Source organism: Haliotis asinina, chromosome 2 (assembly GCF_037392515.1).
Source record: "Haliotis asinina isolate JCU_RB_2024 chromosome 2, JCU_Hal_asi_v2, whole genome shotgun sequence".
Classification (NCBI taxonomy): Eukaryota; Metazoa; Mollusca; class Gastropoda; order Lepetellida; family Haliotidae; genus Haliotis; species Haliotis asinina.
Window position 1 is genome coordinate 85,508,015 of NC_090281.1, and position 13,887 is coordinate 85,521,901.

A 13,887-nucleotide genomic window follows, 5' to 3' on the forward strand; every position below is an offset into this window, starting at 1 on the left:
TTGTTTCTTTTGTGTTTTTCTCAGGAATCCATGATGTCCAGAAAGTTTTGTCCTGTCGGAAAGTTGTTACCAGGCGTTCGTGTCGCTATCTTGAACGAAGACCAACAAGTTCAGCCAGTCGGAATGCCAGGGGAGGTAAGTGAAACTGGAGCGAATGAATTCTATAGTGATTTCTGGTGTCAATATCTCCAAATAACTTGCACTGCTAACATTGATCAAAATAACTGAAGAACGATGACAATCTAAGGTTTATGACTCACTATGAAATAGTTATAGTTCCAGTTTTTCATTTAAGGATTATCGCATCGTCCCCCATCAGTGGCACCAGTCACAAACACATTCAAAGGCAAATCAGTTGTTCACAGACAAATTATTAACGGGAATTTATGTTACAAGTCAAAATAGGGATCCCATCGCTGCCACCATTAATCATTTGGTGCAAAACATATCAACTGGAAGCGCCCGTAATATCTCTTGCGGATTAAATACAAATATATCAGATATTCACATGTCAGATATTCGCCAGCGGTTTGTGGTGTTCCCTCCTTTCTTCTTCCGATAACCGTCAACTGTTTGAGTTGTTCCCTTATTTATCTCACCCCGTCGGTTTGTGGTGTTCCTTCCTTTCTTCTTCCGATAACCGTCAACTGTTTGAGTTGTTTCCATATTTATCTCACCCCGTCGGTTTGTGGTGTTCCTTCCTTTCTTCTTCCGATAACCGTCAACTGCTTGAGTTGTTTCCTTATTTATCTTACCCCGTCGGTTTACTCATTTAAATAATAGCGCGAAAAAAATCAAATACAATGTCCGTTTCTTCTCACAAAGATGCCAATACGAGTATATAACTTTCAGGCATTTCCATTTATAGATATTGTTCATCTGCTTACGTATTTCGCATAAAAGAGAATATTCTCCCTTTGATTTTTTTTCTCCAGATTTTCGTCAGTGGGCCCACCCTGGCTCGTGGATACCTCAAACGACCCGACCTTCAGGAGAAGCGCTTCATCCAGCGACCAGACACCGTGCCGGCGTCATACGGGGACGTCCTCTACAGGACAGGAGACTGGGGATACGTCCTCTCCGACGGTAGCCTGGAAATATGCGGCAGGTGTGACTCTATGGTGAAGGTCAGAGGGTACTCCATTGAAGTACAGGTGAGATATTGGTTCGGTGTGTCAGGAGTATCCTGGAGGTACAGACACGCTGGTACATGTCATCGTATCACAGTCGTGTAGATCAATGTTCATGATACCAGTCACTGAATTGTCAGGTTCTCAGCTTCGATTATCTACATAGGCCATCACATAGCTGGAGAATTATTGGGTTAGATGTTAAACAACAAACAGCAGCAATAAAAGTCTTGACACAAACAGTCCACGTGCATGTTTCCGATGTGTGACACATTTCTCCTGTAGGCCGTTGAGTCCGCCCTGATGTCACTCCCCATGGTGAACGCATGTGTTGTCTTGGTGATGGGCGAAGAAGGGGAGGACAAGTTCTTGGTGTCCTACCTCGTGCCAGAAGGCCAGACCACCAAGAAGGAAGTGAGAGCCGCCCTTAAGAGGAGGCTGCCCTTCTATATGATACCTTCTTACTTCGTCATCCTTAAAAGGTAAACGGATTCATCTACATGATAATCGGGCACACCTTCAGTTAAGGATTCGATATCGGTGGCCAAATTGAGAATTGTAACATTTAAATCTTATTCAGTTATAATACCGGTTACACCAGTGACGAACAGTTTGATGTGTTTGAAACATACCGACGGCCAAAAGAAAGTATACCATTCAATTCGATTGTGTCTGTTCAACTACATGTATGGCATGTTCCTGCAAAAGCAATTAAAAATACGGGGAAGTATTTTTTGAGTGCTGACAAAGCACCACTACAGATAGTATTTTGGATATAATATCGCACACTGAGGATATTTTCAGCTGAATATCAAACATATGATAAAATCGACTGAGAGATATAGATTCTTTGCTCCTCATTTGAAATGTCTGGTTTTATTAGATTCATGGATATGCACAGAAGAGCAACCTTACGCACATACTCCTAAACTTTAACGTCCAGGGTTCTATTGTCATTGTGTTGGATTCTGCTAAAGATCAGTGTGCTGTCGATGTGGATTCATACTGTTTCCGTTTTCCACAAACTAACACCTGTGGTTTTCACATCTCAGTATTCCAATCGTGAAAGCGACAGGAAAGCTTGACAAAACCGCTCTGCCGCCATTTGAGAAGCAGGATACAGAAGAAGGTGAAGTTGAAGGTCGTCCCACAACCGAAACAGAGGTCAAAGTTGCGGACATCTGGTGTAAAGTCCTCCAAATGCGTGACATCGACATTCAAGAGAGTTTCTTTGACATGGGAGGGTAAACGAATACATTTCACATTGGTTGAATTACGTATAATATTTCACTACGGGTTTAAATATTCAAGTAATGGGAAAACCATTTAAGAGTCTTAATTCTTCGCTACAAATCTACGAACCAAACACATAGAGATGACAGCAATGGGAAAGGTTCCTTCCTGTGTTCTTGTGGCAGACATCTTGTTCAGGCAATCAGTCCTGTGGCTTCTGAATTCTCAGTGCGACTGAGCAATTCTAGACATTGACTACACAACAGTCTAATTTCCTGCTGACTCGTTCCGTCCTATTGCGCAAATAAGTTCTATGACAAGTCCAATCGTTTGACACCAACTCTTGCAACTGGATATATAAATATTAATCAGTATAGTTGATACATCTCATCACTTGTATATTGCAACACTACGTCCCTTCTAATCCTTGCAAACACGTCGTGCAGCGTGCTCTGACAAAGGGAAATCTGGAAATCATGGAATAGTCTAGCGGCATGGTTCGGATTTGATATACAATCAATCACACTGTACGTTACAAAAGTACATTTAATAAGCTCGAAGAACACAGAACCGGCGTAACCAGTGAGTCAGATGAATTATGAATCACTGTACTTCTTCAAACTGGGGCAGTCTGTGATGTCGTAGTTAACGATGTGCCGCTTAAACCTCGTCATAAAATAAAGAAATGGGATCTTTTGAAATTTTAAAATTAAAAAATTCATTTGTAAATATCATTTGTAAATATCATCACAGTGATTTATCACACGATACCATCCACATATTTGTTCTGTTCCAGTCACTCGCTCCTGGCAGCACAGCTACTGAACGTGGTCCAAGAGGAGTTCGGCATCCGGATCGCCGTACAGGACCTGTTTTCCTACCCCACCGTGTACAGTCTGAGTCGGATGCTCGACAACAGACTGAACAACACCGTTACCAAGTGTCCTGCGCAGAGACCTAAGTTGGACCTCAAGGCGGAGGTTGAGAAACACGACCAGGGCGTCCTTAAGTAAGTGCACCTGTTGTGTCACAGTCGTGCCACAACTTCGATATTAGGTGTTTGAATGTTTACTCATATAGGTGTGCAATTCGTAAGGGTCGAATAAAGTGGATGCGGTGGTCAGCTGGGTGTCGGGAATAGTTGCACTGGCTAACAGCCCATGGTTTGATAGTGCTGCCTTGTTGGTAACTACGGTAAACCATTAAACAAATGTTTCTCAATCCTCAGACTTCACTGCTTTGAAACACAATGATACCTGGGGAAACTGATTCCTTAAAGATGTGTGTATAATTTAAGAAAAGCAGAAGAATGACTTTCCACATCAGTGGTAATATGGATTCTGCGGTAAGTTTTACAAGAGTTACAAAACTGTAGCGAACCAGGTTTATCTGTGTCATGTGATATTTCAGTCTAGATATTCAACTGCGTGCATTCTGGCGGACCTTCCACCACCGTCATCATTTCCACAAGGGGCGAGTCTTGTTAACAGGGGCCACAGGATTCCTAGGAGTATTTATACTGAGAGAGTTGTTACTGAATACGAAGGTTTGTCGCAATTCCAATTTGTCTAAGACTATAGTTATATGTCTACGGTGTTCCTCGGCTGTACTTAAAATGTAAGAGCTAGCATCTATCTGATATGTGGGTATCGTGGTGGGGATGACATTCTTTGAGATCCAACTAGTTTTCCAAACTATACATGTGACAAGGTATCCACATACAATGGGATTATTAAATAACTGGCTTTGAGTTTCTAATCTTGACTTACAAGATCACAATTCTGGAATCTTTCAGGTTTGTGTGACAGGGTGAAACAGTATAGTTAGATTGTAAGAGTACTCACAGGTTTCAGGCAGCTGCCCACAGATCGCATACATATGTGTCACTATCCACAGCTGCTAGTATATAGCCTAGTGCGGGAACTCCCTGGGGTTGAAGCGCTTGACAGAATAAAGGAAGCTTTGAGGAAATATGGCATTCTGGGCACATCTGAAAGTGAGGCTACAAAAGAGCAGAAGCAAGTTGAAGCCATGCTTGCAAGGAGAGTCACGGTTATCAAAGGTAATTTTGTAAGAATGTAATTCTGAAGACAAAATCAAGAACGTCTTATTAGACGTCATTTAATCAGGTTTAGCATTTTGTCAACAAAGAACGATATGAGTCAATTCAATGAGCTCCGAAAATATTTTTATTTGTGATGCATTTGATTTCCTTTTCAAAAGTCATTTCAAGCTCCTTGTAGTATTTTCTGTGTTTGTGTCCACAACTGCAGAAATGAAACAATACGATTCCTATTCAAATAAAAAAAGAGTCCTTCAGGGTCAGTAGGACATTGGAGTTGTATTTGTCACACCCCGAAACTCCCTGATTTCTTTGAAAGAACCAATGCCAGCTCCAGTATAAATCAACTTGTAAGGTTGTCCTGGGTTTTCATATTAGCAGAAATTCTGTAATAATGCGATATTTCCTCGTCACTTATTACGTTTTCTGGTTTACCACCCAGCTAACGTGGCTTTGATAAACCTGGGGATGAGTGAGGAAGACTACACGTACCTCTGCACCGACATCGACTTCATCATCCACACTGCTGCCATTGTCAACCTTGCCTACCCATATAGTGTATGTACCCTATGACGCCACCATCCCATAGCCTACTGTTATAGAACTTTAGATGGCATGTCGTTTATTGATTTGGCAACAATAAAAGAATATTCGTGTTTGTTTTCGCAACACTTACATACTAATTGAACATACAGAGGGAAAGTGAACAAACTAAAACGTTTTTCCGATGTAGTAAAGTTTTATTTACTGTTTTAATGTTGTACTAAGATCATTAGGCGATGTTCTGTAAGTAATAGTGTCCAGTGATTTCACAACCTGATCCCGTTCTTAAGACAAGCATTGGTTGCTGAAGACCAATTCTAACCCAGATCTTCACATGCTTGATAAAGTTTAAAATCAAATTTTTCAAGGTCAGGTATGATCAACCAGTGGTTTTATAATACTGATTATTTTCACTTTAGTTTGAAATGACTACAAAAGACATTATGTCTGCCCCGAGTTGATTGTTCACATATTCATGTCTGCTCAGGCTCTCCATGGCCCCAATGTCCTGGGCACTGCCAACATCATTCTGTTTGCCTGTACTGGAAAGGTTAAACCCATCCACTATATCAGGTAAGTATATAGCTTGACTTGTGTCAGAATTGTAACCCAATCTGCGACTCGAAGGATTCGGAATGAAACTCTTAAAGAGGGAAGAAGACTGGTACTGAAAATGGAGGGTCGTAATCAGACAAATCCGGGATTTAAAAACACGATCAGCGAATCCAGACATAACAAAAGTCTACAACTCTGTATAGCAAACCGTGGCACTTTAGAACACCAGGTCTGTGGCTGGAAACATTTCTTTCTGTCGGGATCAGGTAGACCCCAATAGAGCTTACTTGCTCCAAAGGTAAGAATGGTTGTGCAGATGACTGTTTGTGACTGAAACTACACTCATTTACTTTACATCATTACAATTAGCATGCAATGTGTGAAGCCATTTCTAGTGCCCCCACCGTGATCTTGCTGGGATATGAACCATACTCACCACAGCAGGCAAATAGTGGACATGTTTCTATACTGAACAACGCACGTAAAATGGTCATGACAAGTTTCGTTCATGGTGGTAGAGACTGTTGGCACCTCCTGTCTGACGTAATGAGCATACGGATTACCCACAGATTGTACCTCCACTCGTCTCTTGTGCATGAGCTATTCGTGGTAAGGGTTGTCGTACTTTGCAAGTGATCAACTCATCCCTTTTGGTGCTGTGGTGGTTTCAGATGTGGTGATCTCGAGGGGGTGGATACACTGTCGCACCGAACGAAGTCTGCAGTTACACATGCGTTGTGAAATCCATTTGTCCTATCGAAATATTACGTTAGAATATCAAGAAGGAATAATGCCATCACAATCGCATTTGGCAATGGCATGTACTTTTACCGGGATGTTTTCATTATTGTGAGAGACTATCATTACGTTTTCACCACCCAGTCCGCAACTGTTCAAAGTACGGTGATATTCTTAAGCTACGACACCCCATAACCCTACCGACGCTACCGAGTGTGTGTGCCTCCCCTTCTCTCTATGTTTTAGTTAGTGTTATTTCTTATAAACAGCACGTATTGAAAAACACACTCCAGGTATGTATAACTTAATCTGAATGTAACCAAAATTCACAGCGAATGTACATTATATGTCAGAGGAAATGACATATTGCATATTGTATGTGTGGTGGGTTGTATAAATAGTGAAACACATGATGAATGAATTAAAACAAACGGGTGATGTTGACCGAAAATGAGCCCATCTTGTGGTGATCCTTGGACGGCCGCTCCGAGGAAGGCCATCTTTGGTCTGTGTACAGCATGGTTATGTGTACGTCGAAATGACAGGCAACGTTCTGGACAGACACTCCAGCTTCCAAACGGCCGATAGCATGATTTCTTTCAGTTTGAGTCAAACGTGGTATTGTTTAACAGGGAGTGATAGACCCAACCTTTGTGCACCCTTATACCAACCAATGAGGGTGACAATTCGTGCATGTTCGATTTCATGAGAAGTGTGTGCGTGATATCCACATTTTCATTGGTATGGTGCGTTTTGGTGATTCCTTCTATTGATGTGTTTTTACTCACTATTAAGAACACCATCATGCGTCACTACATGTCCATCAATTTAGGGTTCCGAGTTTGTTTTCTTTGTGGATAAATACAGTCGTTCTGACACAGAACGTATTCAGCATTATGTAATGGATAATCCATGCAAACACTGGCATCTCCTTTCATGTGTATGCATCCATGATATGCTAACGATAAGAACTTTCATATGCACATTTCTAATGTGAAACAGCTTAATACTTAATATGTAAGGAGGTGTGGACAGAGTAAAGGATAGCGGTTTCAGCCAATCAGAATCAAGAATGTATCACCCTGGTAAAAAGCAGCCTGGAGTTTGGAGACTTGTCTGATTTGTGCAACCAATCGTCTGAGCTTGTTCCAACCATTGTTCTGGTTCCAACCAATGGAAGAATCACAGATATGAATTTGGATTGATCCTGTCGTTCTATTGTGGTGTTACATTCCTGTATTTTCCTGCATGGTGCATGGTGATATTGTGTTTCATGTATGGTTAATGTACTATTGTCTACAAGACATGAAAGTCAGTCTGCATTTTCTTCATTAGAATACTTACATTTGACCTCAAAACATGCTGCCAATAGCAGAGACTGAGAAGACTGACCTATAATTATAATACAGACAAATGGTGTTTTTTGATTCACATTAAAATGTAATTTTAGCACAGATGCAGTTTTCCCAAATGGATTAAAAGATTGCTCAGAAGAAGATGATGCATCGAGTTACCATGACGATTTGGAAGACGGATATTCCCAATCTAAATGGGTTGCTGAACAATTGGTGAAGAAAGCTGGAGAGCGGGGCCTCCCTGTTTCAATTTACAGATTAGGTAGAGTTATCTCCCTTTACAATTTAATCTGGAAACTATTGTCTTTATTTTAAGCAACAAAATGACTCCAAGATGCACCCCTTCAATGTTAATCACTTTAGAAAAAGCCAAGAATCACAAGTATGCAGCTCCATTGATGTTTACATGTGGAACGTTTATATAATTATTGCAACTCCTTTAAGCTGAGTGCTTGTTGCTGCAGGTAATCTGTCTGGTGACAGTCTAACAGGACACTGGAACCCTCAAGACTTCACCTTGCTGGTGCTGCAGGCTTGTACAAAACTAGGAATGGCTCCGGAAGTGAACTGGAACATGGAAATGACACCCGTGGATTTTGCAGCCAAAGTCATTGTTAAGATTACCCAGAATCCATCAGTAATGGGGAAGACATTCCATGTCATCAACACTCAACCAATCAAAGCAAGGTACATGCAAACAGACACTTAATAATCCCTTAAATTGCATGTATTTTTATGTTAGGAGAAAATATATACTTTGCATATTCTTTAGATCGTATATGGCTTGGGACATGGGTTGTACCTGTGTAGTGATCATCAAACTTTTAAATGAGTGATCCAAATTAACTGTACTCTTCACATATAGGATGAAGTTTGGTTATTGTCATAGTTACGTGTTTACCTCTTCCAAATTTATGACAGGTATGATTTCAACTATTATATCGTTGACCTCCAGATGGGTGTTTGAATGGATGCACGGCCATGGCTTTACCCTCAAGTTTGTTCCCTTCTCTGAATGGCGTAATGCTGTCCTGGGGCAGTCAAACGGTCACAGTAACCAGTCAAGTCTGCTACCTCAGCTTCTGGACACATACATTAAGTGAGCAATTCTAAAACACATTTTATGTTAATTTTTCTTTTTTCTGGTACAATTTGTAAAGAACATTTGATCAACTGGTTGCATGATTTTCTTGATAATCATGAAATAGATATATTTCGTTGTGCATTGTTACTTATAAAATGATGTCTGTGGATTATTCGAATCTTTGATCATATAGAAAAATATGAATGACTGAAATATCTACAACAAGATTTCTGGTTTCTATTTGTACATGATGGTGTTACTTGTACCAATCATCAACAATAAACTTCTAGCTTCCCTTGCCAAGTGTCCACCTTTTGGGACACTGTTGGGTTCTTCATGTTCCAGGTGTTACTTCAAAATACTATTCAAAGATTTCAGGATTAACTGGTTCTTATGGCAATGCATGTCTTTAGAAAACGTTATCTTGTTGAAATAATTTAAATGGTTCCTTAAAGCTAATAAAATGAAAATTCAGATACAATATACAGTATACTTTGAATAACATATGTCAAATTTGTTGCATCAGAGTAAAGATTTGATTTCAAGGAGGTTGTTTATTTGAGATATTCAGCTTGTATATTAGACTAATTCTTAAGCTTCCATTATAATTCAACTCTCACTATAGTATACATTTTGAACAATTTTCTAATTCAGAACATGTTACAAAGATTAATAAATGAGCATTAGCTTGCCTGTCAATAGTTTATTTCCTTTCATTATTTTTCAGAGATGCATCCTTCTTTGAAAGGCTGAGCACTTACACAAATGACAGCCTTCTGTCCATGCTCTCGCAACTTAGTCTTTCATATGCCTACACAGACAGTGTCTTACTCAACCACTACTTAACCAAGCTTCTCGACAAGAAACTTATTGTGAAGAGACGTCGGAGGAGGACAACTACAGGTAATGACAGAATCTCATACAAGTAGTGGTAGTGTGGTAGCTGTGTGGTTAAAGTGTTCATCTCACTGAAGACCCTGGTTTGAATCCCCATATGGTTACAATTCTGGAAGCCCATTTCTGGTGTCTTCCATTGTGAAATTGCTGGAATATTGCTAGAATCATTGCACTCACTAAAACAGCCAGTTTCTTTCCCAATTAGTTTTTGAAATTTCAGTTTACAAAATCTGACTGAACTAAGTAATACGTTGGTCATTTGGCAGAATAAGAAATTATAAAGAAAAAAACAAGAGAAAAGATGATTTTGTTGCCTAAATAGCTTTTTCATTTTTATGATTTTGTGGAAAAAAGAAATGATTTCTTACTAGCCTCTGTCCAAAGTATTCTTATGATATCATGGCTGTCTACAATCATAGCTTGGTCATCGTGACTTAAAGGTTATGCAACACAATAAGCTAAGTCACAGCGCCTGAGCTCCTGATTCCAATTTTGAAGGCTGTTATATCAAAATTGTGAGGTAACGCTAGGGTACCACCCGGTAGTTGCGGCATACGCTAGGGTACCACCCGGTAGTAGCAGCATATGCTAGGGGACCTCCAGGTAGTAGCAGCATATGCTAGGGGACCTCTAGGTAGTAGCGGCATATGCTAGGGGACCTCCAGGTAGTAGCGGCATATGCTAGGGGACCTCTAGGTAGTAGCGGCATATGCTAGGGGAGCTTCAGGTAGTAGCAGCATATGCTATGGGACCTCCAGGTAGTAGAAGCATATGCTAGGGGACCTCCAGGTAGTAGCGGCATTCGCTAGGGGACTTCCTGGTAGTAGTGGCATATGCTAAGGGACCTCCAGGTAGTAGCATTATATGCTAGGGGACCTCCAGGTAGTAGCATTATATGCTAGGGGAATTCCAGGCAGTAGCTGTATATGCTAAGGGACCTCCAGGTAGTGTCAACATATGCTAAGGGACCTCCAGGTAGTAGCGACATACACTAGGGGATCTCCAGGTAGTAGCGGCATATGCTATGGGACCTCCAGGTAGAAGCATTATATCCTAAGGGACCTCCAGGTAGTAGTGACATACACTAGGGGACCTCCAGGTAGTAGCATTATATGATAAGGGACCTCCAGGTAGTGTCAGCATATGCTAAGGGACCTCCAGGTAGTGTCAGCATATGCTAGAGGACCTCCAGGTAGTAGCAATATATGCTAGGGGACCTCCAGGTAGTGTCAACATATGCTAAGGGACCTCCAGGTAGTAGCATTATATGCTAAGGGACCTCCAGGTAGTGTCAGCATATGCTAGTGGACCTCTAGGTAGTAGCGACATATGCTAGGGGACCTCCAGGTAGTTGCGGCATATGCTAAGGGACCTTCAGGTAGTTGCGGCATATGCTAGGGGACCTCCAGGTAGTAGCGGCATATGCTAGTGGACCTCCAGGTAGTTGCGGCATATGCTAGTGGACCTCTAGGTAGTAGCGACATATGCTAGGGGACCTCCAGGTAGTTGCGGCATATGCTAGGAGAGCTTCAGGTAGTAGCAGCATATGCTAGGGGACCTCTAGGTAGTAGCAGCATATGCTAGGGGACCTCCAGGTAGTTGCGGCATATGCTAGTGGACCTCTAGGTAGTAGCGACATATGCTAGGGGACCTCCAGGTAGTTGCGGCATATGCTAGGGGACCTTCAGGTAGTTGCGGCATATGCTAGGGGACCTCCAGGTAGTAGCGGCATGCGCTAGGAGAGCTTCAGGTAGTTGCGGCATACTCTAGGGGACCTCCAGGTAGTAGCGGCATATGCTAGGGGACCTCCAGGTAGTAGCGGCATACGCTAGGGGACCTCCAGGTAGTAGCGGCATGCGCTAGGAGAGCTTCAGGTAGTTGCGGCATACTCTAGGGGACCTCCAGGTAGTAGCGGCATATGCTAGGGGACCTCCAGGTAGTAGCGACATAGGCTAGGAGAGCTTCAGGTAGTTGCGGCATATGCTAGGGGACCTCCAGGTAGTTGCGGCATATGCTAGGGGACCTCCAGGTAGTAGCGGCATATGCTAGGGGACCTCCAGGTAGTAGCGGCATAGGCTAGGAGAGCTTCAGGTAGTTGCGGCATACTCTAGGGGACCTCTATGTAGTAGCGGCATATGCTAGGGGACCTCCAGGTAGTAGCGACATAGGCTAGGAGAGCTTCAGGTAGTTGCGGCATGCGCTAGGGGACCTCCAGGTAGTAGTGGCATACGCTAGGGGACCTCCAGGTAGTAGCGGCATATGCTAGGGGAGCTTCAGGTAGTTGCGGCATATGCTAGGGGAGCTTCAGGTAGTAGCGGCATATGCTAGGGGAGCTTCAGGTAGTAGCATTATATGCTAAGGGACCTCCAGGTAGTGTCAGCATATGCTAAGGGACCTCCAGGTAGTGTCAGCATATGCTAGGGGACCTCCAGGTAGTGTCAGCATATGCTAGGGGACCTCCAGGTAGTAGCATTATATGCTAAGGGACCTCCAGGTAGTGTCAGCATATGCTAAGGGACCTCCAGGTAGTGTCAGCATATGCTAGGGGACCTCCAGGTAGTAGCATTACATGCTGTGGGACCTCCAGGTAGTAGCGACATAAGCTAGGGGACCTCCAGGTAGTGTCAGCATATGCTAAGGGACCTCCAGGTAGTGTCAGCATATGCTAGGGGACCTCCAGGTAGTAGCAACATATGCTAAGGGACCTCCAGGTAGTAGCATTATATGCTATGGGACCTCCAGGTAGTAGCGACACACACTATGGGACCTCCAGGTAGTAGCAGCATATGCTAAGGGACCTCCAGGTAGTGTCAGCATATGCTAAAGGACCTCCAGGTAGTAGCATTATATGCTAAGGGACCTCCACGTAGTGTCAGCATATGCTAGGGGACCTCCAGGTAGTAGCATTATATGCTAGGGGACCTCCAAGTAGTGCCAGCATATGCTAAGGGACCTGCAGGTAGTGTCAGCATATGCTAAGGGACCTCCAGGTAGTAGCATTATATGCTAAGGGACCTCCAGGTAGTAGCAGTATACACTAGGTGACCTCCAGGTAGTATCATTATATGCTAAGGGACCTCCAGGTAGTGGCAGCATATGCTAAGGGACCTCTAGGTAGGAGCATTATATGCTAAGGGGCCTCCAGGTAGTGTCAGCATATGCTAGGGGACCTCCAGGTAGTAGCAGCATATGCTAGGGGACCTTCAGGTAATGGCAGCATATGCTAGGGGACCTCCAAGTAGTGGCAGCATATGCTAGGGGACCTCCAGGTCCCTGTAACAAGTGTCTTTCATTGACTGGTTTATTTAGAAATACACTGAGGTCTCATTGTATGGTCAGTTTAAATAAGAGATCTTTTATGGATAACAACTTCTTTTATTGTGTATGATGTGGCGTTTCGGTATGGATTCATATACTGAATGAATACTGAAACATCACATTGTATAGAATAGAAGAAGTTGTTATCCATGAAGAATGTTTATAGAGATGTTGGGTTTTGTAAATACAATCATGCTCTCAGCATTTGTGTTCAATCCAACCAACCAATACTGAGATGGCGATCTATTGCGTGGCTGGAAACAGTCATTTGTCCATTAGTACAAAGCAGGAGTTGAAACAGACAAAATGAGTTCATCACAACGCTGGGGTGAAATTAGTGAATTGTTTGAACTCTGATTTTGTGGGGGTTTTGCATTTAACATTATTTTTCAACTTTATAAGTTTATTACAATTAGTAATTTGCTGTGACAAAAGGTATAAGAAATCTCCCCAGAACCAGCAAAATATATCACTGAAGTCTTCAACATATTTCAGTACTTAGGCATCAAATCGCATCTTTGCTCAATGTTTTTAAGAATTATTTCAAGATGTTACTCAAGGGTGATGCAAGTATGTGAGAAGTTGGAAGCTATTTAGGATCAAGGATGGTATTTAGGAGAGGGAGACATCCCCATTTGCAGGTAAGGTAGTTCTGACTTTGAAAAATTCATCACAACTACCTTTCAGCTGGGCATGAAAGTATAACTTTAATGTCTTATAAAATATTTATAGCATAATGTACTTATGTAATACCTGTGTAATCATATCTTAAATGTATGATCCAAGGACTAAACGGGCCACTAAATCCAATGTAAACCATAACACCATAAAAGATATAAGTTCAGTATTCACTAACAGGGCATATCAGGGACAATGTGTTTAGTCAGATAAAGGGAAGTAACTCTTATTGTAATTTTTTTTTTTTGTCAATGCTGTATGGGACACTGTTTAGCTGGTCAAATTCATGTGCTG

The 13,887-nt window shown here is 42.1% G+C and overlaps 1 protein-coding gene across 1 annotated transcript in view; it reads left to right on the forward strand.

Moving 5' to 3' along the window:
- LOC137274485 (uncharacterized) overlaps positions 1–13,887 on the forward strand; it is a 44,951-nt gene that overhangs the window by 23,293 nt on the left and 7,771 nt on the right. Inside the window, exons 8-20 of the mRNA XM_067807693.1 lie at positions 25–135; positions 936–1,154; positions 1,416–1,612; positions 2,183–2,374; positions 3,160–3,372; positions 3,774–3,909; positions 4,260–4,425; positions 4,868–4,983; positions 5,456–5,541; positions 7,712–7,878; positions 8,081–8,303; positions 8,572–8,715; positions 9,428–9,603. Of these exons, the coding sequence (XP_067663794.1) occupies positions 25–135; positions 936–1,154; positions 1,416–1,612; positions 2,183–2,374; positions 3,160–3,372; positions 3,774–3,909; positions 4,260–4,425; positions 4,868–4,983; positions 5,456–5,541; positions 7,712–7,878; positions 8,081–8,303; positions 8,572–8,715; positions 9,428–9,603 (2,146 nt within the window). The remainder of the gene's footprint in view (positions 1–24; positions 136–935; positions 1,155–1,415; positions 1,613–2,182; positions 2,375–3,159; positions 3,373–3,773; positions 3,910–4,259; positions 4,426–4,867; positions 4,984–5,455; positions 5,542–7,711; positions 7,879–8,080; positions 8,304–8,571; positions 8,716–9,427; positions 9,604–13,887) is intronic.